At 40.5% G+C, this 24,133-nt stretch overlaps 3 protein-coding genes across 3 annotated transcripts; all 3 read left to right on the top strand.

Moving 5' to 3' along the window:
• Positions 1-2,221: 2,221 nt before the first annotated feature.
• Positions 2,222-4,144, top strand: LOC133261369 (olfactory receptor 52I1-like). Its single transcript, XM_061439861.1, has one exon. The coding sequence runs from the start codon at positions 2,696-2,698 to the stop codon at positions 3,716-3,718; it is 1,023 nt and encodes a 340-aa protein (XP_061295845.1). The 5' UTR covers positions 2,222-2,695; the 3' UTR covers positions 3,719-4,144.
• Positions 4,145-7,202: 3,058 nt separating this feature from the next.
• Positions 7,203-9,215, top strand: LOC133261368 (olfactory receptor 52I1-like). Its single transcript, XM_061439860.1, has one exon. The coding sequence runs from the start codon at positions 8,241-8,243 to the stop codon at positions 9,213-9,215; it is 975 nt and encodes a 324-aa protein (XP_061295844.1). The 5' UTR covers positions 7,203-8,240.
• A 10,962-nt stretch (positions 9,216-20,177) lies between these two features.
• Positions 20,178-21,566, top strand: LOC133226776 (olfactory receptor 52I2-like). Its single transcript, XM_061380649.1, has one exon. The coding sequence runs from the start codon at positions 20,432-20,434 to the stop codon at positions 21,401-21,403; it is 972 nt and encodes a 323-aa protein (XP_061236633.1). The 5' UTR covers positions 20,178-20,431; the 3' UTR covers positions 21,404-21,566.
• Positions 21,567-24,133: the final 2,567 nt, after the last annotated feature.

The following is a 24,133-nucleotide window of genomic DNA, read 5'->3' as shown; positions in this document are numbered from 1 at the left end:
CCTTCCAAAGAAATCCCAGGGCTGATCTCCTTCAGAATGGACTGGTTGGATCTCCTTGCAGTCCAAGGGACTCTCAAGAGTCTTCTCCAACACCGCAGTTCAAAAGCATCCATTCTTCAGTGCTCAGCCTTCTTCACAGCCCAACTCTCACATTCATACATGACCACAGGAAAAACCATAGCCTTGACTAGACGAACTTTGTTGGCAAAGTAATGTCTCTGCTTTTGAATATGCTATCTAGGTTGGTCATAACTTTCCTTCCAAGGAGTAAACGTCTTTTAATTTCATGGCTGCAGTCACCATCTGCAGTGATTTTGGAGCCCCCAAAAATAAAGTCTGACACTGTTTCCACTGTTTCCCCATCTATTTCCCATGAAGTGATGGGACTGGAGGTGAGTTAAGGGAGGAAGAATTCTGGTTCCTCAAACTCTTTTTTGATTCTTTGAGGAATGATGCTCAACCTTGAGTTTGTGGCATCCAGGAAACACACAGCAATCTTAAAGATATCCTGAAAAACTTTTTTTTTTTAAACTCTGCATTATTTTTCTACTTTGAAAAGCTTTCCCTTCTCCTCTCATGATCTATCACTGAAGATGTTTCACCCAGTGGCTAGACACAGCAAGGCTCTCAGATCATGAAACATAGCTCACTACATCATTCTGTTTCATTATAAGGCATTTCTTATGTTCAGGGTTTTAGTTTGTTTGTCTGTTTAAACAAAGACCACAATTTGCAATCACATCTCAGAAATGTGGCTTTTTAGAAACTTCAGAGGTCTCTCATCAAGGCTGCTGTTGGCACCTCAGTGTGGAATCAGTTAGTGGTAGGCACTCTAGGGGATAAATGGAAGGGTAACATATATTTACGTGTTACCTGGTTAGACTTGAGAACCAGGTAAGTGATTGTCTAATGAAATATAATTTTAGTTGCTTCGTTGTGTCTGACCCTTTGTGACCCCATGGACTGTAACCTGCCAGGTTCCTCTGTCTATGAGATTTACCCCTTCTCTAGGGGATCTTCCTGACCCAGGGATCAAACCTGGGTCTCCTACATTGCAGGTGGATTCTTTACTGTCTAACCCATGAGGGAAGCCCAAAGCTCGTTTAGTGCTTGGCTAAAAAAGAAAATGGTACAGTAGCTGATTGAATTCTGAAACCAGTACTCCATCAATCTTACCTACTCAAATCTTTAGGGAGAAGCCAGTCTGATGAGAAATCCAAGAAGGGTCAAGAATCCAAAATCACTGCAGATGGTGACTGCAGCCATGAAATTAAAAGACACATACTCCTTGGAAGAAAAGCTATATGACAAACCTAGATAGCGTATTAAAAAGCAGAGACATTACTTTGCCAACAAAGGTCCATCTAGTCAAAGCTATGGTTTTTCCAATAGTCATGTATGGATGTGAGAGTTGGACCATAAAGAAGGCTGAGCACCGAAGAATTGATGCTTTCAAATTGTGGTTCTGGAAAAGACTCTTGAGAGTCTCTTGGACTGCAAGGATGTCAAACCAGTCAATCCTAAAGGAAATCAACCCTGAATATTCATTGGAAGGACTGATGCTGAAGTTGAAGCTCCAATACTTTGGCTACCTGATGTGAAGAGCTGACTTGTTAGAAAAGACCCTGATGCTGGGAAAGATAGAAAGCAGGAGAAGAAGGAGATGACAGAGGACAAGATGGTTGGATGCCATCACTGACTCGATGGACATGAGTTTGAGCAAGCTTTGGGAGTTGGTGATGGACAAGGAGGCCTGGCATGCTGCAGTCCATGGGGTTGCAAACAGTGGGACATGACTGAGAGACTGAACAACAACAAGTGAAGACAGTGTCCAGGATATGGAAAGTTCTTAGCCTATATGCCCCTGACTGAGGGGAGGGATAGGAGGTGAATGATAATAGTTGGCTAGTGTTCAGGATTAGCAAATAAGCACTCTTCATATGAGATTGCCTGGAAACCCAGGAAAGAGTTCTGGGCCTATAAATGACTATTGTAAAGTCAACATACTCACACAATTGGTGTGGTAAACCACTAGCTTAATGTCTTGAGAGATGCAATATTAGGGCATTGAGAGGTTGAGGAAGGAAAAGATATAAAATGTTACATGTTCAATCTCAAAAAGTTTCACACAACAATTATTAAATATTAGGAACTGAACATAAAAAAGTAAAACAAAAAACCTTTCTTTTGTTTCTGTTTCATCCATCCATTCATTCAACCGTTTGCTATAATGAGTACATATATCTTCTTTTAATGGACCTGTACACAACAGCTGTGGGTCACACTCTTGGCATAAGGGATAAGGCCATGAACAAGACATACATGACTGAATATAAGAAAATCACAGGTAGAGTACTTAAAAGGTCAATTTAGGTCCCTCTGAGGTCAGCATGGATAAGTCCCTCTATGTAACTTAGGTTTAGCATGGGATGGGTCAGGAAGTAGAGAAGATTTCCCAAAGGATGTAACTTAAGATCTTTGAACACTGATAGAAATTAGTAAGGCAAAGAATACTGAGAATTATGTAAGGTAGAGCAGGAAAACTTTGTCACATGTCAGTTCCTTAAACCTGCGGCCCACTGAGTTGAGAATAACATCAGGCCCTTTTAACACCAGAGCTGGGAACACATCTTACAGGATTGTATCCTTTTCTTACCTAATTTTATACATTAACAGGAAAGCAGTCTCATCTGTGATGCTGGGGTTACCCTACAACCATACAATGGAAGCCCCTGCCACCTTCATCCTGGTGGGTATCCCAGGTTTGCAGTCTTCACATCTTTGGCTGGCTGTCTCACTGAGCATCATGTATACCACAGCCCTGTTAGCAAACACCCTCATAGTGACTATCATCTGGATGGATTCCACTCTACAGGAGCCCATGTACTGCTTCCTGTGTGTTCTGGCTGCCGTGGACATGGTGATGGCCTCCTCGGTGGTGCCCAATATGGTGAGCATCTTCTCCTCAGGAGACAACACCATCAGCTTTAATGCTTGTTTCACTCAGATGTATCTTGTCCATGCAGCCACAGCTGTGGAGTCGGGGCTGCTGCTGGCCATGGCTTTTGACCGCTATGTGGCCATCTGTAAGCCCCTACACTATAAGAGAATTCTCACACCTCGAGTGATGCTGGAAATGACTGTGACCATCACCATCAGAGCGACTGTATTCATGACTCCCCTGAGCTGGATGGTGAGTCATCTGCCCTTCTGTGGCTCCAACATGGTTCTCCATTCCTACTGTGAGCACATAGCTGTGGCCAAGTTGGCTTGTGCCGACCCCAGGCCCAGTAGTCTTTATAGCCTGATTGTTTCCTCCATTATTGTGGGTTCTGATGTGGCCTTTATTGCTGCCTCCTATATCCTGATTCTCCAGGCAGTATTCAGTCTCTCCTCAAAGAATGCTCAGTTAAAAGCATTAAGCACATGTGGCTCCCATGTGGGGGTTATGGCTCTGTACTACCTGCCTGGGATGGCATCCATCTATGTGGCCTGGCTGGGGGAGGACGTAGCGCCTTTGTGCACCCAAGTGCTGTTAGCTGACTTATATCTGATCATCCCGCCATCTTTGAACCCCATCATCTATGGCCTAAGGACGAAGCAAATACGGAAGCGAACATGGGGCCTGCTGATTCACTACCTCTTTAACCACTCCAACTTGGGCTCAGGAATTCAGGCCCTTGAGCAAACCAGACAACTTCAAAGACGCCCTAGCTAACCTGGACAGTTTGGTTCACCTGATGCCATACAAAGTCTAAGTAAAGAAGCTGTAAAGTTTAACTTTACCTAACTATTCAATCTCTAGCAAAGATGTCAATGAAATGATTTATTTTCTGATGAATATAATGGTTTGAATAAACTAGTATTTGAATCAGAGATAAGTCTGGGCAGGCAATATAGATTTGTGATTTTTCTTTCCTTAGATTTTGACCTACATTTCCAATTTAATATCCTACCAGACCCTCTGCAGAAGAAACCAACTGTTGGGTCTGCAATGTCTGACTGATTTTCTCACAACTGTTTTCCTTATAAGATTATATGGAAGCAACTGTTAATATATAATACACTGACCTCTGGGTCACTGATAAATCCACTCAACTTGGATCCTGTGCTCATATCAGGAACAGAGCTGTCTCCAGTCAAAATGGATTCCAGCTTCTGAGGAGATGTAAACTTGGAATCACTGATGATGGCCATTTTCTAACACATGTACTTGGAAAGTGAAATCTGTTCAAAAATTGGTTCTTTTGTTCCAATTCATTTCGAACACACAAGTACATCCCTGCTATTCAGCACTATAAGATGTACGTCTGTTTCCTATGTACCTAGTATTGTTCAGGAAGTTGGAATGGTGTACTAACCACCAACTTTTTGTTTGTAAGCAATGGAAGCTAAGGCAATGTGAGTTTGCTTTTAGTTTATCCTTTCAGAAAGTCTTAATTCCTATAGTTAGTGCATTGGAGAAGGAAATGGCAACCCACTCCAGTGTTCCTGCCTGGAGAATCCCAGGGACGGGAGAGCCTGGTGGGCTGCCATCTATGGGGTCGCACAGAGTTGGACATGACTGAAGTGACTTAGTATAGCATAGTCAGTACATCTTAAAGAGAAAGGGATTTCATATGTAGGAGATACAATACATATATTTGACTCTGGTGTATTTGAAAATCTTAATAAACTATAGTTTCCAAATAAGTGTTGGTAGCAAGTTACTGTATCTTAATATTTCCTTTGTACTGATGGGGAAACAATGCTAATTATAAAGTGCATGGAAGATTAAATTTCAAAATGAGCACATAAAACAATACCTTACATACATACTGTGCATACTTTAAAATATACCCAATAATTTCTAATTTCATAATTTTAAGGGGTAGTCATAGGTACTGTTGATATTATATATTCCTGTGTAGATAAGCATGTACAAAGTAATTGTTCCAAAGAGATCTGATGCTCAACCACCTAGCAGCCACAGATTTCCCTAATATTGCTATTATTTACTTGCTTAGAATATATTCTATTTCTGAAAATGAAACAAGTAGGAATCAATCTCTAAAAATCAGATAAACTTATTTGGGGCCTTGTTTTCTTTTCAGAATATGTGTTATATTCCTTATTAGTTATCCTCTGAGGACATGAAACAAAGTCTCTTCCACTAAGCACCTGTCTCTCCCTACAATCTGGAAAGCTCCCTTGGGGCAGAGAACAGGGAAAAATCAGTCTCTGGAGGAGTTATAGTGTTTGTCCGCTGGGCAGAGGTCAAGGGAAGCTGGGGTGTCCAGGGGAAAAGCAGGGAGATAGAGAATCTGAAGGGAAAGAGGGCTCCGAATGGGAGGGCTCTGAAAGTGACAACACTCCTCATTGTGCCTCCATGTTGTTCATATTTGATTGTGTGTTGCTCCTCCTGTATAAATCCCCTTCTTTTGGGTGAAAGAAATGCAGCCTGCCAGAGGAAGTCGAATAGAGACAACTCCAGGGATGTGAGTAACTAACCTGGGGACTGGGTGTTGGGCTTGATGAAGTCTCAAAGCCAGCGTCACCCTAGAAAGGAGGATATAAGCAACTCCACTACAAAGGGCTGGACAGGTCCCATGGGTACTGCTGATACCAAGATCACATTCTGGAAATCATGGGACAACTGGGGAGATAAAAGGAATAGGATATACATGATTATTTTGGTTCAAAGCTGAGAGAAGAAGGAGTAAGTCTAACCTTGGAATGAAGGAGAGAGGGTTTTCAGGGACTAGGGGGAGTTGAGAGAATAGAAACTGAGCAGTAGGACTGATTGGGAGCATGTGCTTTTGGTCATAGAGGGGAGACACTGATTTATCATGAACACAAAGGCTCCATTTGACTGAATTACGGATTACTACTTTTACCTTTAAGACAATTTTCATTTGAATTGAGTATTTCCCATCCTTTAATAGAAATAAAATATCCTGACATATCCTATGATTTTCTTATTAAGTGTCTTGTCTAAGCTTTTCTTTTTTTTCTAAACTTTCTTCCTTTTATTCTTAAATTTTTTTTAGTATAAATTTATTTATTTTAATTGGAGGTTAATTACTTTACATTTCTTTAGTATTGGCTCTCCAGCTTTTCAAGTGAATGTCTCTGCAGGGTTGAAGGCAGAGGCAGATTGTGGTCTGGAAATGTTTTAGGAGAGCTTGGCCAGACCTTTCTCAAGAAGAATGCACCTCAAGAACCAGGAAGCAATTGTATTTCTTGATCTTGGTAGTGGCCATGAGGGTGTGTTCATGTTCTCACAAATAAAACTTAGACTGTCCATTTTACCATATGGATGCTATATTTCAATCAAAAGTTAGCCAAAAAATAAAGAAGCAAGCAACAGTGTTAAATGTTCTGGATACATCAAGTAAAATAAAGACTGAAAACACTGGACTGGCAACATGTCACTGATGGAGGTACTTGTTGGTCTTAGCAAATTTTTTTTCAGTAGCAGCAGACTGAAGAGTAAGATAGTAATACTTATAAACAGACCCACCAAATCAAATGTTCTGCCAATGGACCAGACTATTAAGACATGTAAATCTCTAGCACTACTAAGCAAGAAGAAAAAGGAATGAGGGAACTAAAACCTCACAGAAATGAAAGGTATGACCTGCGACAACTTGCCAAGGCTAGAGAGGAGGGATGGGCAGGCACTAGATGAGACTTCTCTCAGAAGAAAGGTAGATTTATACAGGGGGATCCAGAGAGGAAGATCCTGGATCAGAGGTAAACAGCAAGAAGAGCCATTCTGATTCCTCAGATTCTCTTCAACTCTTTAAGGAAAGATGCTCAATCTTGGCTTTATGGCATCCAGGCCACACATAGCAGTCTTAAGAGTACCCTGAATAATTTTCTTTTCACTCTACACTGTTGTTCTACTTTAAAAAGCTTTCCTTTATCTTCTCATGCTCTATCATTGAAGATGTCTCACCCAGTGGTTATATGCAGTTAGGTTCTCTGACTATAAAACAGAGCTCATTACTTTATTTAGTCTATTCCATTATAAGGCATTTCTTATGTTTAGGGGTTTTTTTTGTTTGTTTGTTTCAATAAAGACCATGGTTTTCAATTATATCCCATAAGTTTGGCTTTTTAGAAAACTTCTGAGGACTCTCATCAAGGTTTCTGTTGGTACCTGGGTGTGGAGTCAATTAGTGGTAGGCTCTCCAGGGGGTAACTGGAAGGGACAAATGTGTGTTGCCTGATTAGCACTGAGAACCAGGTAAGTGTTGGTCTAGTGCTTGGCTACTGCCATTGATGGGATTCTGAAATCAGTTCTCCATCAATCTTACCTATTCAACTTTTTTAGAGAGGAGCCAGAAGTGATGAGAAATCCAAGAATGATCAAGTGAAGACAATGTCCAAGGATCTGGAAAGTTCTTAGCCTTTAGCCCCTGACTGAAGTGAGGGACAGGAGGTGATAACTAACCACTGGCTAGTCTGGAGGCTTGACAAATACACACTCTTTATTTAAGGTTGCCCGGACACCTGGGAAAGAGTTTTTTGCTTTATGTGAGTACTGTAAAGTCCAATAGTCACACAATCAGTGTTGTGACCCACTAGTCTGAGGCTCTGAGAGATGTAGTATTAGGGTAGTGAGAGTTTCAGGAAGGAGAAGATGAAAAACATTACATGTTAAATCTAGGAAGTTCATTGTTTCATTCAACAATGATTATATATTAGGAACGGAGCATACAGAAATAAAAGAAACATTCTTTCCTCTGATTTTTCATTCATTCAACTTTTTGCTATAATGAGCACACGTATCCTCTCTTAATGGACTTGTGCACAACACATCTGGGTCACACACTTGGTATAATTTATAAGGCCATGAACAAGATACACATGATTGAATACAATAGTCACATGTATGATACTGGAATGATCAGTTTAGGTCCCTCAGAGGTAAGCACAGATGAGAGCCCATAAAAGCTCTGAAGCTACCTAACTTAGTTTTGTCATGAGATGGGGCAGAAAGTAGAGAAGACTTCCCAAGGGATGTAACTCAAGATCTTTGAATAGTGATAGAAATTCATAAGGCAAAGAATACTGAGAATGATGGAAGGTGGAGCAGGAAAACTTTGTCACATGTCAGTTCCTTAAACCTGTGGCCCACTGAGTTGAGAATAACATCAGGCCCTTTTAACACCAGAGCTGGGAACACATCTTACAGGATTGTATCCTTTTCTTACCTAATTTTATACATTAACAGGAAAGCAGTCTCATCTGTGATGCTGGGGTTACCCTACAACCATACAACGGAAGCCCCTGCCACCTTCATCCTGGTGGGTATCCCAGGTTTGCAGTCTTCACATCTTTGGCTGGCTGTCTCACTGAGCATCATGTATACCACAGCCCTGTTAGCAAACACCCTCATAGTGACTGTCATCTGGATGGATTCCACTCTACAGGAGCCCATGTACTGCTTCCTGTGTGTTCTGGCTGCCGTGGACACGGTGATGGCCTCCTCGGTGGTGCCCAATATGGTGAGCATCTTCTCCTCAGGAGACAACACCATCAGCTTTAATGCTTGTTTCACTCAGATGTATTTTGTCCATGCAGCCACAGCTGTGGAGTCGGGGCTGCTGCTGGCCATGGCTTTTGACCGCTATGTGGCCATCTGTAAGCCCCTACACTATAAGAGAATTCTCACACCTCGAGTGATGCTGGGAATAAGTGTGACTATCACCATCAGAGCGACCGTATTCATGACTCCACTGAGCTGGATGGTGAGTCATCTGCCCTTCTGTGGCTCCAACATGGTTCTCCATTCCTACTGTGAGCACATAGCTGTGGCCAAGTTGGCTTGTGCCGACCCCAGGCCCAGTAGTCTCTACAGTCTGATTGGTACCTCCATTATTGTGGGTTCTGATGTGGCCTTTATTGCTGCCTCCTATATCCTGATTCTCCAGGCAGTATTCAGTCTCTCCTCAAAGGATGCTCAGTTAAAAGCATTAAGTACGTGTGGCTCCCATGTGGGGGTTATGGCTCTGTACTACCTACCTGGGATGGCATCCATCTATGTGCCTTGGCTAGGGAAAGACATAATGCCTGTGCACATCCAAGTGCTGTTAGCTGACTTGTATCTGATCATCCCACCTACCTTAAACCCCATCATCTATGGCCTGAGGACAAAGCAAATACAAAATCGAACATGGAGCTTACTGATGCACTGCCTCTTTAAACACTCCAACTTGGGTTCATGAATACAAGTCTCTTCAGACTTTGAGCATTTTAGCCAATCCAAAGATGCTTTAGTTCACCTGGATGGTCTAGTTCACCTGGCACTATATAAGTTCTAAGAGAAAGCTATAAGGATATCTTTGCCTCAGTTCAGTTCAGTACAGTTGCTCAGTCCTGTCCAGCTCTTTGCAACCCCATGGACTGTAGCATGCCAGGCCTCTCTGTCCATCCCCAGCTCCTGGAGCCTGCTCAAACTCATGTCTATCTAGTTTGGTTGGATGGTGATGCCATCCAACCATCTCATTCTCTGTCGTCCCCTTCTCTTTCTGCCCTCAGTCCTTCCCAGCATTAGGGTCTTTTCAAATGAGTCAGTTCTTCACATTAGGTGGTCAAAGTATTGGAGTTTCAGCTTCAACTTCAGTCCTTCCAATAAATATTCAACTAATTTCCTTTAGGGTGGACTGGTTGGATCTCCTTACAGTCCAAGGAACTGTCAAGAGTCTTCTCCAACTTCACAGTTCAAAAGCATCAGTTCTTCTGCGCTCAGCTTTCTTTATAGTCCAACTCTCACATCCATACATGACTACTGGAAAAACCATAGCTTTGACTAGATGGACCTTTGTTGGCAAAGTAATATTTCTGCTTTTTAATATGCTGTATAGGTTGGCCATAACGTTTCTTTCAACGAGTAAGCGTCTTTTTATTTCATGGCTGCAGTGACCATTTGCAGTGATTTTGGAGGCCCCCCCCCCCGCCAAAAAAGTCAGTCACTGTTTCCACTGTTTCCCCATCTATTTGCCATGAAGTGATGTGACCAGATACCATAATCTTAGTTTTCTGAATGTTCAGCTGTAAGCCACTTTTTCACTCTCCTCTTTCACTTTCATCAAGAGGTTCTTTAGTTTTTTGTCGCTTTCTGCTGTAAAGGTGATATCATATGCATATCTGAGGTTATGGATATTTCTCCCAGCAATCTTGATTCCAGCTTGTGCTTCATCTGGCCTAGTGTTTCTCATGATGTACTCTGCATATAAGTTAAAAAAGCAAGGTGACAATATACAGCCTTGACATACTTCTTTCCCGATTTGGAACCAGTCTGCTGTTTCATGTCCAGTTCTAACTGTTGCTTCCTGACCTGCATACAGATATCTTAAGAGGCATGCAAGGTGGTCTGATATTCCCATCTCTTTAAGAATTTTCCACAGTTTGTTGTGATCCACACAGTCAAAGGCTTTGACATAGTCAATAAAGCAGAGATCTATGTTTTTCTCTTGCTTTTTTGATGATCTAATGGATGTTGGCAATTTGATCTCTAGTTCCTCTGCCTTTTCTAAATCCAGCTTGAACATCTGGAAGTTCATGGCTCATGTCTGCTGAAGCCTGGCTTGGAGAATTTTAAGCATTACTTTACTAGTGTGTGAGATGAGTACAATTGTGTAGTAGTTTGAGCTTTCTTTGGCATTGCCTTTCTTTGGGATTGGAATGAAAACTTATCATTTCCAGTCCTGTGGCCACTGCTGAGTTTTCCAAATTTGCTGGCATATTGAGTGCAGCACATTCACAGCATCATCTTTCAGGATTTGAAATAACTCAACTGGAATTCCATCACCTTCACTAGCTTTGTTCGTAGTGATGCTTCCTAAGGTCCACTTGACTTCACATTCCAGGATGTCTGGCTCTAGGTGAGTGATCATACAGTCTTTATTATCTGGGTCATGAAGATTTTTTTTTTTTTTGTATAGTTCTTTTGTGTATTCTTGCCACCTCTTCTTAATATCTTTTGCTTCTGTTAGGTCCATACCATTTCTATCCTTTATTCTGCCCATCTTTGCATGAAATGGTCCCTTGGTATCTCTGATTTTCTTGACGAGATCTCTAGTCTTTCCCATTCTATTGCTTTCCTCTATTTCTTTGCACTGATCACTAAGGAAGGCTTTCTTATCTCTCCTTGCTATTCTCTAGAACTCTTCATTCAAATAGGTATATCTTTCCTTTTCTCCTTTGCTTTTTGCTTCTTTTCTGAGCTATTTGTAAGTTGTCCTCAGATAGCCATTTTGCTTCTTTGCACATCTTTTTCTTGGAGATGGTCTTGATTCCTGTCTTCTCTACAATGTCAGGGACCTCCAATCATAGTTCTTTAGGTACTCTGTCTATCAGATCTAGTCCCTTAAATCTATTTCTCACTTCTACTGTGTAATCGTAAGGGATTTGATTTAGGTCATACCTGAATGGTCTAGTGGTTTTCCCTACTTTCTTCAATTTAAGTCTGAATTTGGCAAGAAGGAGTTCATGATCTGAGCCACAGTCAGCTCCCAGTGTTGTTTTTGCTGACTGTATAGAGGTTCTCCATCTTTGGCTGCAAAGAATATAATAAATTTCATTTTGGTATTGACCATCTGGTGATGTCCATGTGTAGAGTCTTCTCTTGTGTTGTTGGAAGAGGGCGTTTGCTTTGACCAGTGTGTTCTCTTGGCAAAACTCTATTAGCCTTTGCCCCGCTTCATTCTGTACTCCAAGGCCAAATTTGCCTGTTATTCCAGGTGTTTCTTGACTTCTTACTTTTGCATTCCAGTCCCCTATAATGAAAAGGACATCTTTTTTGGGTGTTAGTTCTAGAAGGTCTTGTAGGTCTTCATAGAACCGTTCAACTCCAGCTTCTTCAGCATTACTGGTCAGGGCATGGACTTGGACTACTGTGATATTGAATGGTTTGCCTTGGAAATGAACAGAGATCATTCTGTTGCTTTTGAGACTGCATCCAAGTACTGGATTTCTTTGCCTAACTGTTCCTTCTCTAGCAAGGACCAATGAGATGATTAATTATCTGACAACTTTAATGGTTTCAATCAACTAGGATCTGAAACATAGAGTTTAGGCAGAGATGATAGATTTGGACATTTCCTTTCCTTAGCTCCTGACCTGCATTTTCAACTTAGTATCCTACTAGTCCCTTTGCACGGAGAAGGCAATGGCACCCCACTCCAGTACTCTTGCCTGGAAAATACCATGGATGGAGGAGCCTGGTAGGCTGCAGTCCATGGAGTCGCTAGGAGTTGGACACGACTGAGTGACTTCACTTTCACTTTTCACTTTCATGCATTGGAGAAGGAAATTGCAACCCACCCCAGTGTTCTTGCCTGGAGAATCCCAGGGACGGGGGAGCCTGGTGGGCTGCCGTCTATGGGGTCACACAGAGTTGGACACGACTGAAGTGACTTAGCAGCAGCAGCAGCAGCAGTCCCTTTGCAAAAGAAGCCAAGTGTTGGTTGTACCATACCTGACTAATTTTCTCACAAACTGTACATCCTGGAATTCTGAGGTGGAGCTACTAGTAAAGAACCTGCCTGCCAAATGCAGGAGACATAAGAGACATGGGTTCAATCCCTGGGTCGGGAAGATCCCCTGGAAAAGGAAATGGCAACTCACTCCAGTATTCTTGCCTCGAGAATCCTATAGACAGAGGAGCCTGGTAGGCTACAGTCCATGAGATCACAAAGAGTTGGACATGTCTGAAATCACATTACACACATGTATATCTCCTTATGTAATTATATGGAAGCAACTGTTAATATATATGACAGTGACCTCTATGAATTGATGAACCCACTGAACTTGGCTCATGTGCTCACACCTTGACAGAATCCATCTCCAGTGATGATGGATTCTGGTTTATCTGAGAAGGTATAAACTTGGAATCACTGATGGTAGCCATTTTCTAACACATGAACTTGGAACTCTTTCACAGAAGGAGAAGCAAATTAGGAAAATGGTATAAAGAAACTGTCTGGCTCTCTGGTCCCAATTCATTTAGAATACCTAGGTACATCCCTGTTATTAAGTTCTACAAGATATACCTCTATATTCTTTTAATATACCCTCTGTTGTTAAGCTAGTTGGAATACTGTACTAATCACCAGCTTTTTGTTTCTAAGCAACAGAAATTTAGGCAATGTGAGTTTGTCTTTTTCTCCTCCTTTCAGAAAGTTTAAGCTGAATAGTCAGTATATGTTATAAGAAAGAGATTTCATATATAATAGATATGTCTATATATTTGACTCTGTTACATTTGAAAATCTTAATAAAATGTAATTTTCTAATAAGTGCTGATGAAAAATTACTGTATCTGAGTCTTTATCTCCTTTTTACTGATGGGAAAACAAACCCTCTAATTTATAGAGGATACTGAAGATTAAAAATGAGTAGAAATCACATAAAACAACACTTGATATACTGTATATACCTAAAAATAAACCCAATAAAATTTTAATTTCATAATTTTAAGGGGTATTTGTAGGCACTATTGAAACTGTGAAAGTGAAAAGTGAAAGTGAAGTCGCTCAGTTGTGTCTGACTCTTTGTGACCCTGTAGACTGTAGCATACCAGGCTTCTCCATCCATGGGATTTTCCAGGCAAGAGTACCAGAGTGGGTTTCCATTTCCTTCTCCATGGGATCTTCCCAACCCAGGGATCAAACCTGGGTCTCCTGCATTGCAGGCAGATGCTTTACCCTCTGAGCCACCAGGGAAGCCCCTAATGTAGATCAGTATTTATGTAATAACTTTTCCAAAGAGATTTGATGCTTAACAACTTAGCAACCATACATTTTGCTAACATTTATATTATTTACTTCCTTAGAATGTTTTTTATTTCTGAAAAATCAAAGAAGTATGAATCTACCCCTAAAAATCAGATAATGAGTTCCCATCCACTTGCAACATCATAACACAAAACCAAATCAAGAGCATGAGATGGTTAAGTATATTTGATAAGATTTCCATTTTGACAAATCACAATATTCTGTTTCCACATGCAACCCACTGACTTGGCCACATCCATTAAATAAAAAAATTATTAGATACATTAAAGAATCTGATGGCAAGCAACGAAGGGATAGTCCAGCCAGCAAGTAGAGATTTCTTGCTGGTATTTCCATTAGAAGCCTATCTGCCAACTTTGTGTTTCTTTCACTTTGGAATTCACTGAAGCCAGCTAAGATCCACTGCTGGTACTCAAATACTGAACTTCATACTTCCGAAAATGGACTGGTTCTCTGCCATGGCTACCCCAAACAGAAAACCCTGTGCTTCTCCCAATATATTCAGATATGACCCCTGACCTATTACATAAAGCAACATATGCTCATTTAACTATAAACTGGGACCCACAGTAGACTCTCAGTGTTTTGATTTTTAAGAGATTACAACCAATCTTTATTGAAAAAAAATGGAGATTAGATTTTCTGCAAGGAGGTGGGAACTCAAGGATTCTTGGCCTTTGTTTCCACCTTTTGCAGGACCCAAGCATTTTACCCTTTGAAAAGCTTTTCCCCTCAAAGCTCAGGCATTGCACCACTTGGTTTTTCTGTTAGTAAAATTTATGCATGGGCAAAGCTCATTCCTATCTTACAGTGAATGATCACATTAAACTGCAGGTACAGCCCTAGGCATTCCAGGAGCAGTGCAGCCTCTTGCCCTCCACATGGCTACCTGCCTCTTCCCCTTCTGGACCACTTTTGTAATTAGCCATTACATTTTTGAATGGGATTGTAATTAAATAACATCCAGTCTTTCATGCCCCTATGTGGCAAGAAGAGGTTATTTTTGTTTTGATTCTAGGCATATGAATGAAAGTTCCCTCACTTAAATATTTATATATGCACACACTGCCAGACTGGAGCTACAATGGTGAATCAGACATAAAAGGTTCTTGTTTTTTGGTTTTTTGTTCATTTTGTTTTTTCAGTGTCCATACATTTTTATCAGAATATACACTTATTAAGCATTATCTGTGGCTGCTTTCTCACCACAAGACAGAATTATATAGTTACATTGGAGACTATGTTACCCATAAAACCTAAAATATTAAGACACTTTAGAGAAAAACTTCACTGACCCCTGTTCTAGATCAAAATTTTAATAGTTACAAAGGGAAATCAATTGGAACTTCATGTAATATATAGATTAAGAATAAATAATATCTTTTCAATATTGAATCTTATCAAAGGACAAAATATATTTCACTTATTTAGATTTTCTGTTATATCTCTTAGTAGCATTTTATAATATTTTTCCATCTAGTTCCTGTATATTACTTCTATTAAATTTATTCCTGGAATTTTTGGTGTTGTTTTTGTAAATACAGTTGTTAACGGGATCTTTTCTTATACTGTGTTTTTTCCCTGTATCTGTGACTGTGTGTATGTACTTTCTTTATTTAAAAAAATTAAAAATATACATACTCATTATGAAAAGGGGTCCTCATTCTTAGAAGAGAAGTATAAACAATTAACCTAGAGGAAAGAATTTTTATACACTTAAGACCTTTTATCTTCTTGGCTGGTCTTGGAAATCAGACATTATGATAACACATAATAGGTTTAACCTTAATTCTTTTAACAAGTAATCATAACATCCAAATCAGTTTATAAACAGAAAAGCAAACAACCCAAAGATCACATTACAAATGAAGCCATTGCATTCCTTAATTCATTCAAGATTTTAATGAATTCACCTAATAATCTTCATTTTCCAGGAACTTTCCAAGATTTGTCTTAATAAAAGCACAAAAAGAACATCGTTGATTTGGCCCCTGGCATCCCTGCTAAGTTTCCATGGACATAAGTGGAAACACTTCCTACAGATCCATTTCTCCAGTCAATACACACTTCCCCAGGGATCCACCCTCCCACACACAAAAAACACATGTTCCCTCTAATATAGAACTGCTCAACCCTTTGCCAGGACCAGGTGTGTGACTTACCAGTTCATTCCTTTCCAGGCAGATGGAAAGTTCTCCTCTTCTGCTGCTAATAATGTTGAAGAAGTAATTTTGAAGCATGGTGGGCAGAATGAGTTTATTTCTCCATTTTGGCCTGTTTCACCTCCTTCATATGTGAACAACCGATACAATTAAGGTAGATTTTTTTTTAAACTATTCTTCATTATAGGAATTATTTTCCTTCTGCCTGTACCTAACCTAGTATCTAGTTTGTTGCCAAAACCTAACTCAACAGTCACTACCTTCAAACTTAAAACTAGGTCAGAGGTTGCGTGACACAGCACCAGTGTGACCATACATAACGTATATATTGCAGCCCCTGCAACAGGCAAAGCCCACAGTTCTCATATACTTGCCTCACAGTTTGTTTCCAGCACAACCATTCCCACATCATATTTTAAAGGCCTGTAATGAATTATTTTCATCGCACCCAACAATCACTCTAAAGGGCCAATTGCCCAGATATATAGTCTTAATTCTCCTTCATTGTAATATATGGCTTTTTGTGCCTAGTCCTATCCTTTCTCTCCACAATTGCCTCCTGTTTTCCTCCTTTTGTCATAGATTTAGAAGAAAGGAAGGCAGAATACCATGTAGTTATCAGAATCATGAAGGTTCTCTTGGTGACATACGAAGACCCAAAATTTAGCCCAAGGAGATTGTGAGTAGGCTTTCCTTTCAGTGCATTTGTTTTACATTTTTCAAAATCAAACTAATCTTGGGCCTTTTGTTTTCCTTTCAGAATACACTCTATATTCTTCTAACTCTTAAGTAGCCTCTGAGGATTTAAAGAGACAAAGACTCCTTAACCATTAGGCATCTGCCTGTTCTTACAATCTGGAAAACTCTGGGGACCAGAGCACAGACAAAAATCAGTCTCTGGAGAAGTTACAGTGCTTGGCTGCTGGGCAGAGGCCAAGGAAAGCTGGGGTGTCCAGGGGAAAAGTAGGGTGATAGAGAAGCTACAGGGGGAAGAGGACTCTTAATGGGAGGTATTTGAAAATGACAAAACTCACCATGCATCCATGTTGTTCATATATGAGCTCATGTTGCTTGTCCTGAAGGATCTTATATAAATCCCCTTTCTTTTGAGAGGAAGAAATGTGGACATCCAGAGGAAGTCAAATAGAGAAAATTCCAGGGATGTGGGTAACTGACCTGGGGACTGGGTGATGGGCTTGAAGTCTCAAAGCCAGAGCCATCCTAGAAAGGAGGATATAAGCTCTCAACCTCACTAAAATGGGCTGGCCAGGGCTAGTGGGTACTGCTGATAGCAAGTTCACATCCTGGAAATCACGGTACAACTGGGGAGAGAACAGGAACAGGAACACATAACTATTTTGATTTAAAGCTAAGAGAGGAAGCGGTTAGTCTAACTTTGTGATAATCGAGACAGGGTTTTCAGGGACCAGGGGAATTTGAGAGAATAGAAACTGAGCAGTAGGGCTTATTAGAAGCATGTGCTTTTTGTCCTAGAGAGGGGAGGCATTGGTTTATCATAAACACGAAGGGTTTATTTGAGTAAATTATGCATTCCTTCTTTTACCTTTAAGGCAATCTACATTTGAATTGAGTATTTTCAATCCTTTGCTGCTGCTGCTGCTGCTGCTAAGTCACTTCAGTTGTGTCTGACTCTGTGCAACCCCAGAGACGGCAGCCCACCAGGCTCCTCCATCCCTGGGATTCTCCAGGCAAGAACACTGGAGTGGGTTGCCATTTCCTTCTTCAAGAGGTCAGCATAGGTGATTCCATAAGTTCTTAAGTTACCTAATTTAGTTCTGGCAGGGGTTGGGGGAGGTGGTAGACAAGAAAAGACTTTTCAAAGGAGGTAGCTTATGAGCTGACTTTTGAAGAATGAATAGAAATTAGTAAGGCAATGAATACAAAGAACGATGGAAGGTGGAGCAGGAAAACTTTGTCATATGTCAGTTCCTTAAACCTGTGGCCCACTGAGTTGAGAATAATATCAGGCTCTTTTAACACCAGAGCTGGGAACATGTTCAATTCTTTAAATAGGAATAAAAAATTCTCACATATCCTTCAATTTTATTATTGAATTAAGTGATTGTCTAAGTTCTTCTTTAGTGATTGGCTCTCCAGCTCTTCATGTGAATGTCTCTGTAGGGTTGAAGGCAGAGGCAGGTTGTGGGCTGGAAATGTTTTAGAAAAACTTGGCCATAACATGAAGAACAGTGCACCTCAAGAACCAGGAAGCAACTGTATATCTTGATCTGGATAGTAGCCATGGGGGATGTTCATGTCCTCACAGATAAAATTTTATCAACTGTCCATTTTATAGTATGTATATTTTAATAAAAAATTAACCCCCAAATATGAGACCAAGCAGTAACATTAAATGTTTTGGATAAGTAAAATTTAAGACTGAAAGCACTGGATTGAAACAGTGAAAAGTGTTGATGGACTGAAAACATTCCATCAACATGTCACTGATAGAGATAATTGTTGATCTTAGCAAAAAATTTTTCAGTAGCAATAGACTGAAGAGTAAAATAATAAGAAAAAAAGACCAACCAAACCAAATGTCATTGGAAAGGACTAACAAGATATGTAAATGTCTAGCAGTGCTAATCAAGAAGAAAAAGTAGTGAGGGAAATGAAGCCTCAAGGGAATGAAAGGTAGGGACTGCTACAAGTTGGAGAGATGGGCAGGCACCAGCTGAGACTGCCCTCAGAAGAAAGGTGGGTTTATACAGAGCAGGGATGCAGAGGGAAAGACCTGGGATCAGAGGTGGGTGGGGGGAGGAGGCAGTCTGGTTCCTCAACCTCTTTTTTGATTCTTTAAGGAATAATGCTTAACCTTGAGTCTGTGGCATCCAGAAAACACACAGCAATCTTAAAGATGTCCTGAATAAATCTTTTTCACTCTGTACCCTTCTCCTTTCATGATCTATCACTGAAGATGTCTCACCCAGCGGCTAGACACAGCAAGGTTCTCTGACACAGTTTGGCCACCTGATATGAAGAACTGACTCATTGGAAAAGACCTTGATGCTGGGAAAGATTGAGGGCATAAGGAGAAGGGGCAACAGAGGATGAGGTGGTTGGATAGCATTAACTCAATTGACAGGAGTTTGAGGAAATTCCTGGAGATACTGAAGGACAGGGAAGCCAGGCAAGCTGTAGTCCATGGGGTCACTAAGAGTCAGACATGACTTAGCAACTGAACAATAACTACTTTATTCAGTCTGTTCCATTATAAGGCATTTCTTATATTTAGGGTTTTGTCTGTTTCAATGAAGACCACAGTTTGCAATCATATTCTAGAAATTTGACTTTTTAAAAATGTTTGAGGTCTCTTGTCAAGGCTGCTGTTGGCAGTTAGGTGTGGGGTCAATCAGTGGTAGGCTCTCCAGGGGGCTACCGGAAGGGGCAAATGCATGTCATTGGTTAGCATTGAGAACCAGGTAAATGTTGGTCTAACATTTGATTAACATGCTTGCTTAACAGGAGAAAATGCTACAGCAGCTGATGGGATTCTGAGGCCAGTACTGTCAATCTGATTGATCCGATTTTTCAGGAGGAATCCAAGCCTAATGAGAACAATCTGAAAGAATCAAGTAAAGAGTGTCCAAGGATATGGGAAAGTCTTAGCCTGAAAGCCTCTTCCTGAGGGGATGGACAGGATGTTATAATTAACAGCAGTCTGGTCTTAAGACTTGGCAAATAAGCACTCTTTATTTAGGGTTGCCTGGACACCTGGGATAGAGTTCTTGGGCTTTATTGAGTATTGTAAAGTCAACATAGTCACACAATATCCATATGTTTACCCACTAGCCTGAGGCCTTGAGAGATCCAGTATCAGGGCAGTGAGCATTTGAGGAAGGAAAAGATGCAGTTTGCGGTGTTCAACCTCAAAAAGTTCATTGTTTAATTCAACAATGATTAAATATTAGGAACTTATCATACAGAAATAAAAGAAAAACTCTTTCCTCTGATTTCTCATTCATTCAACTGTTAGCTATGATGAGTACACATATCTTTTCTTAATGGATCTGGGCAACAAAACTCTGGGTCACATACTTGGTACAAGTTATAAGGCCATGACCAAGACACACATAATTGAATAAAGTCCCAGGCAAAGTACTGGAATGGTCAATTTAGATCCCTCAGAGGTCAGCATAGGAGATTCCATGAGTTCTTAAGTTACCTAATTCAGTTCTGGCAGGGTCTGGGGGAGGTGGTAGAGAAGAAAAGACTTTCCAAAGGAGGTAGCAGCTGACTTTTGAAGAATGAATAGAAATTAGTAAGGCAATGAATACTGAGAATGATGGAAAGTAGAGCAGGAAAAGTTTGTCACACGTCAGTTCCTTAAATCTGTGGCCCACTGAGTTGAGAATAACATCAGGCCCTTTTAACACCAGAGCTGGGAACACATCTTACAGGATTGTATCCTTTTCTTACCTAATTTTATACATTAACAGGAAAGCAGTCTCATCTGTGATGCTGGGGTCATCCAACAACTATACAACAGAAGTCCCTGCCACCTTCATCCTGGTGGGTATCCCAGGTTTGCAGTCTTCACATCTTTGGCTGGCTGTCTCACTGAGCATCATGTACACCACAGCCCTGTTAGGAAACACCCTCATAGTGACTATCATCTGGATGGATTCCACTCTACAGGAGCCCATGTACTACTTCCTGTGTGTTCTGGCTGCCGTGGACATGGTGATGGCCTCCTCAGTGGTGCCCAATATGGTGAGCATCTTCTCCTCAGGAGACAACTCCATCAGCTTTAATGCTTGTTTCACTCAGATGTATTTTGTCCATGCAGCCACAGCTGTGGAGACAGGGCTGCTGCTGGCCATGGCTTTTGACCGCTATGTGGCCATCTGTAAGCCCCTACACTATAAAAGAATTCTCACACCTCGAGTGATGCTGGAAATGACTGTGACCATCACCATCAGAGCTATTATATCAATGACTCCACTGAGCTGGATGGTGAGTCATCTGCCCTTCTGTGGCTCCAACGTGGTTCTCCATTCCTACTGTGAGCACATAGCTGTGGCCAAGTTGGCTTGTGCTGACCCCAGGCCCAGTAGTCTTTATAGCCTGATTGTTTCCTCCATTATTGTGGGTTCTGATGTGGTGTTTATTGCTGCCTCCTATATCCTGATTCTCCAGGCAGTTTTTGATCTCTCAAAGAATGCTCAGTTGAAAGCATTAAGCACATGTGGTTCCCATGTGGGGGTAATGGCTCTGTACTACCTGCCTGGGATGGCATCAGTCTATGTGGCCTGGCTAAGGGAGGACATAGTACCTTTGAGCACCCAAGTGCTGTTAGCTGACTTGTATCTGATTATCCCATCAACCTTGAATCCCATCATCTATGGCTTGAGGACCAAGCAAATACGGAATCAAACACGGAGCTTGCTGATTCACTGCCTCTTTAACCACTCCAACTTGGGTTCATGAACACTTTGTCTGTTGAGCCCTTGAAGATTTCAGCCAACTTCATAGATGTCTTAGAGTTCTGTGGATCTCGTTTGGTTCACCTGGCAGCATAGAAATTCCAAGATGAAACTGTGGAGAGTATTTTTGCCTACGTTTTCAATTTCTACCACGGATGTAAATGACATAATTTTCTGACAATGCTTTTTATGGTTTCAGTCACCTAGTAACTGAATCAGAGATAAGTTTGGTAGAGTATATAGAACTGGGATTTTTCTTTGCTTAGATTCTGACCAACATTTTCAACTTAGTATCTGATTGAACCCTCTGTAGAAGAAACCAACTGTTGGGTCTCCCATACCTGACTGGTTTCCTCACAATTGTTCATCTTGTGTGATTATATGGAAGCAACTCTTAATACATAGGCCATTAACCTCTGGCCATTGATGAATCCACTCAACATGGGTCACATGCTCACACCTGGACCAGAGTCCATTTCTAGTGAAAATGGACTTGATTTTATCTGAGTGGATATAAATATGGAATCACTGATGGTGGCCATTTTCTAACATGAACTTGGAAGGAGAAATCTGTTCCACAGCAAGAGAAGCAGATGAGCAAAATGAGATGAGGAAACTGAGTCTTTGGTTACCTGGTTAAAATTAACTTGGACCACCCAGGTACATATCTCTTATTAAGTTCTATAAGATATGTCTCTATAGCCTTTTAATATATCCACTATTGTAAATTTCCCTGTAGCTCAAACAGTAAAGAATCTGCCTGCGAGGCAGGAGACCAGGGTTTGATCCCTGGATTGGGAAGTTCCTCTGGAGAAGGAAATGGCAATCCACTCCAGTATTCTTGCCTGGAAAATTCCATGGACAGAGAAGCCTGGTGGGCTACAGTCCATGGGGTCACAAAGAATTGGACACGACTGAGTGACTAACACACATTGTTAAAGCTGGTTGGGATATTTTTATTAGGTTGGTACAAAAACAACTGCGATTTTGCACTGTGAATTTTAAGTCATTATAGCTAGACTAAAATACATCTTTATTAATTAAAATAAGAACCATTATAATCAACACATTTTTACCAAAGAGAAATAAGTTTGTTTATTCCTGTAGTGTAAAAATTTGTGCTTCAAGATTTGATGAACTCTTTAAAGCATCTTCTGCCTCCTGCTGGTTATAGAATTGTCTTTCCTGCAAAAAGTTGTCAAGAAGCTTGAAGAAGTGGTAGTCAGTTGGAGAAAGGTCAGGCGAATAAGGCAGATGAGGCAAAACTTCACAGGCCAGTTTGTTCAACTTTTGTAGCATGGTTGAGTGACATGTGGTTGTGCATTGTTGTGGAGTAGAATCGGGTCCTTCCTATTGACTGATGTTGGCTGCAGGTGCTGCAGTTTTCAGCACATCTCATCAATTTGCTGAGCATATTTTTCAGATGTAATGGTGTTGCCAGGATTCAGAAAGCTGTAGTGGATCAGACTGGCAATAGACCACCAAACAGTGACCATGACCTTTTTGTGGTGCAAGTTTGGCTTTGGGAAGTGCTTTGAAGCTTCTTCTCGGTCCAACCACTGAGCTGGTCTTCGCTGGTTGTCTATGAAACCCACTTTTCATCACATGTCACAATCTGATCTAGAAATGGTTTGTTGTTGTGTAGAATAAGAGAAGATGACACTTCAAAATGATGATTTTTTTGATTCGCAGTCAGCTCATGAGGCACCCACTTATCGAGCTTTTTCACCTTTACAATTTGCTTCAAATGCAAATGACCATAGAATGGTCAATGCTGAGTTCTTTGGCAACTTCCTGTGTAGTTCTAAGAGGATCAGCTTCAACGATTGGTTGCTGTCAACCTTTTTTTTAATTGGAGGTTAATTACTTTACAATATGCTGTCAACTTTTGATGTCTGGCCTCTATGCTCATCATCTTCAAGGCGCTCATCTCCTTTGCAAAACTTGAATCACCACTTCACTGTACATTTGTTAGCAGTTGGGTCAAATGCATTGTTGATGTTGTGGGTTATCTCTGCTGCTCATTTGAACTTGAATAAAAAAGTCCCTTGAATTTACTTTTTGTCTAACATTAGTTATATTGTCTAAAATAAATATAAGCAGCAAGTAATAACTAGCAAAAAATCATAAAGCGATACATGTACATTGCAATGATGTATAAAATAACCACACTTAAGAATGTATCCCAATATCAAATGGTAAATTTCAACAATGCAAAACCCCAATTATTTTTGTACCAACCTAATAGTTATCACCAGCTTTTTGTTTCTAAACAACAGAGGCTAAGGCAATGTGAGTTTGTTTTTATTTTCCCCTTTCAGAAAATCTTAAACTGAGTAAGTCCGTATATGTTAAAAGAAAGATATTTCATATGTAAGAGATATATATATATATTTGATTTGGTACATATGAAAATCATAATAAAATATAATTTCCTAATAAGTGTTGATGGCAAGTTATTGTGTCTGAGTCTTTACCTCCTTTCTATTAATGGGGAAATAATGCTAATTCATAGAGGGTATTGAAGACTAAATTAAAAATGAGTGGAAACCACATAAAACAACACTTGAAATATTGTATATACTTTAAACATATATGCAATAAGTTTTTAATTTCATACTTTGAAAGGGTAGTCCTAGGCACCATTTAAATGTATTTCTGTGTAGATCAGCATTTATGTCGAAACTGTTCCAAAGTGAAGTGATGCTTAACATCTTAGCAGCTATACCTTTTT

Source organism: Bos javanicus, chromosome 15 (genome assembly GCF_032452875.1).
Source record: "Bos javanicus breed banteng chromosome 15, ARS-OSU_banteng_1.0, whole genome shotgun sequence".
Classification (NCBI taxonomy): Eukaryota; Metazoa; Chordata; class Mammalia; order Artiodactyla; family Bovidae; genus Bos; species Bos javanicus.
Note: the sequence above shows the minus strand (reverse complement) of the source record. Positions and strands in the feature narration are given on the sequence as shown.

Bases quoted from the DNA above. Each gene is read 5' to 3' on its own strand.
- LOC133261368 (XM_061439860.1), top strand. From the start codon at position 8,241: ATGCTGGGGTTACCCTACAACCATACAACGGAAGCCCCTGCCACCTTC.
- LOC133226776 (XM_061380649.1), top strand. From the start codon at position 20,432: ATGCTGGGGTCATCCAACAACTATACAACAGAAGTCCCTGCCACCTTC.
- LOC133261369 (XM_061439861.1), top strand. From the start codon at position 2,696: ATGCTGGGGTTACCCTACAACCATACAATGGAAGCCCCTGCCACCTTC.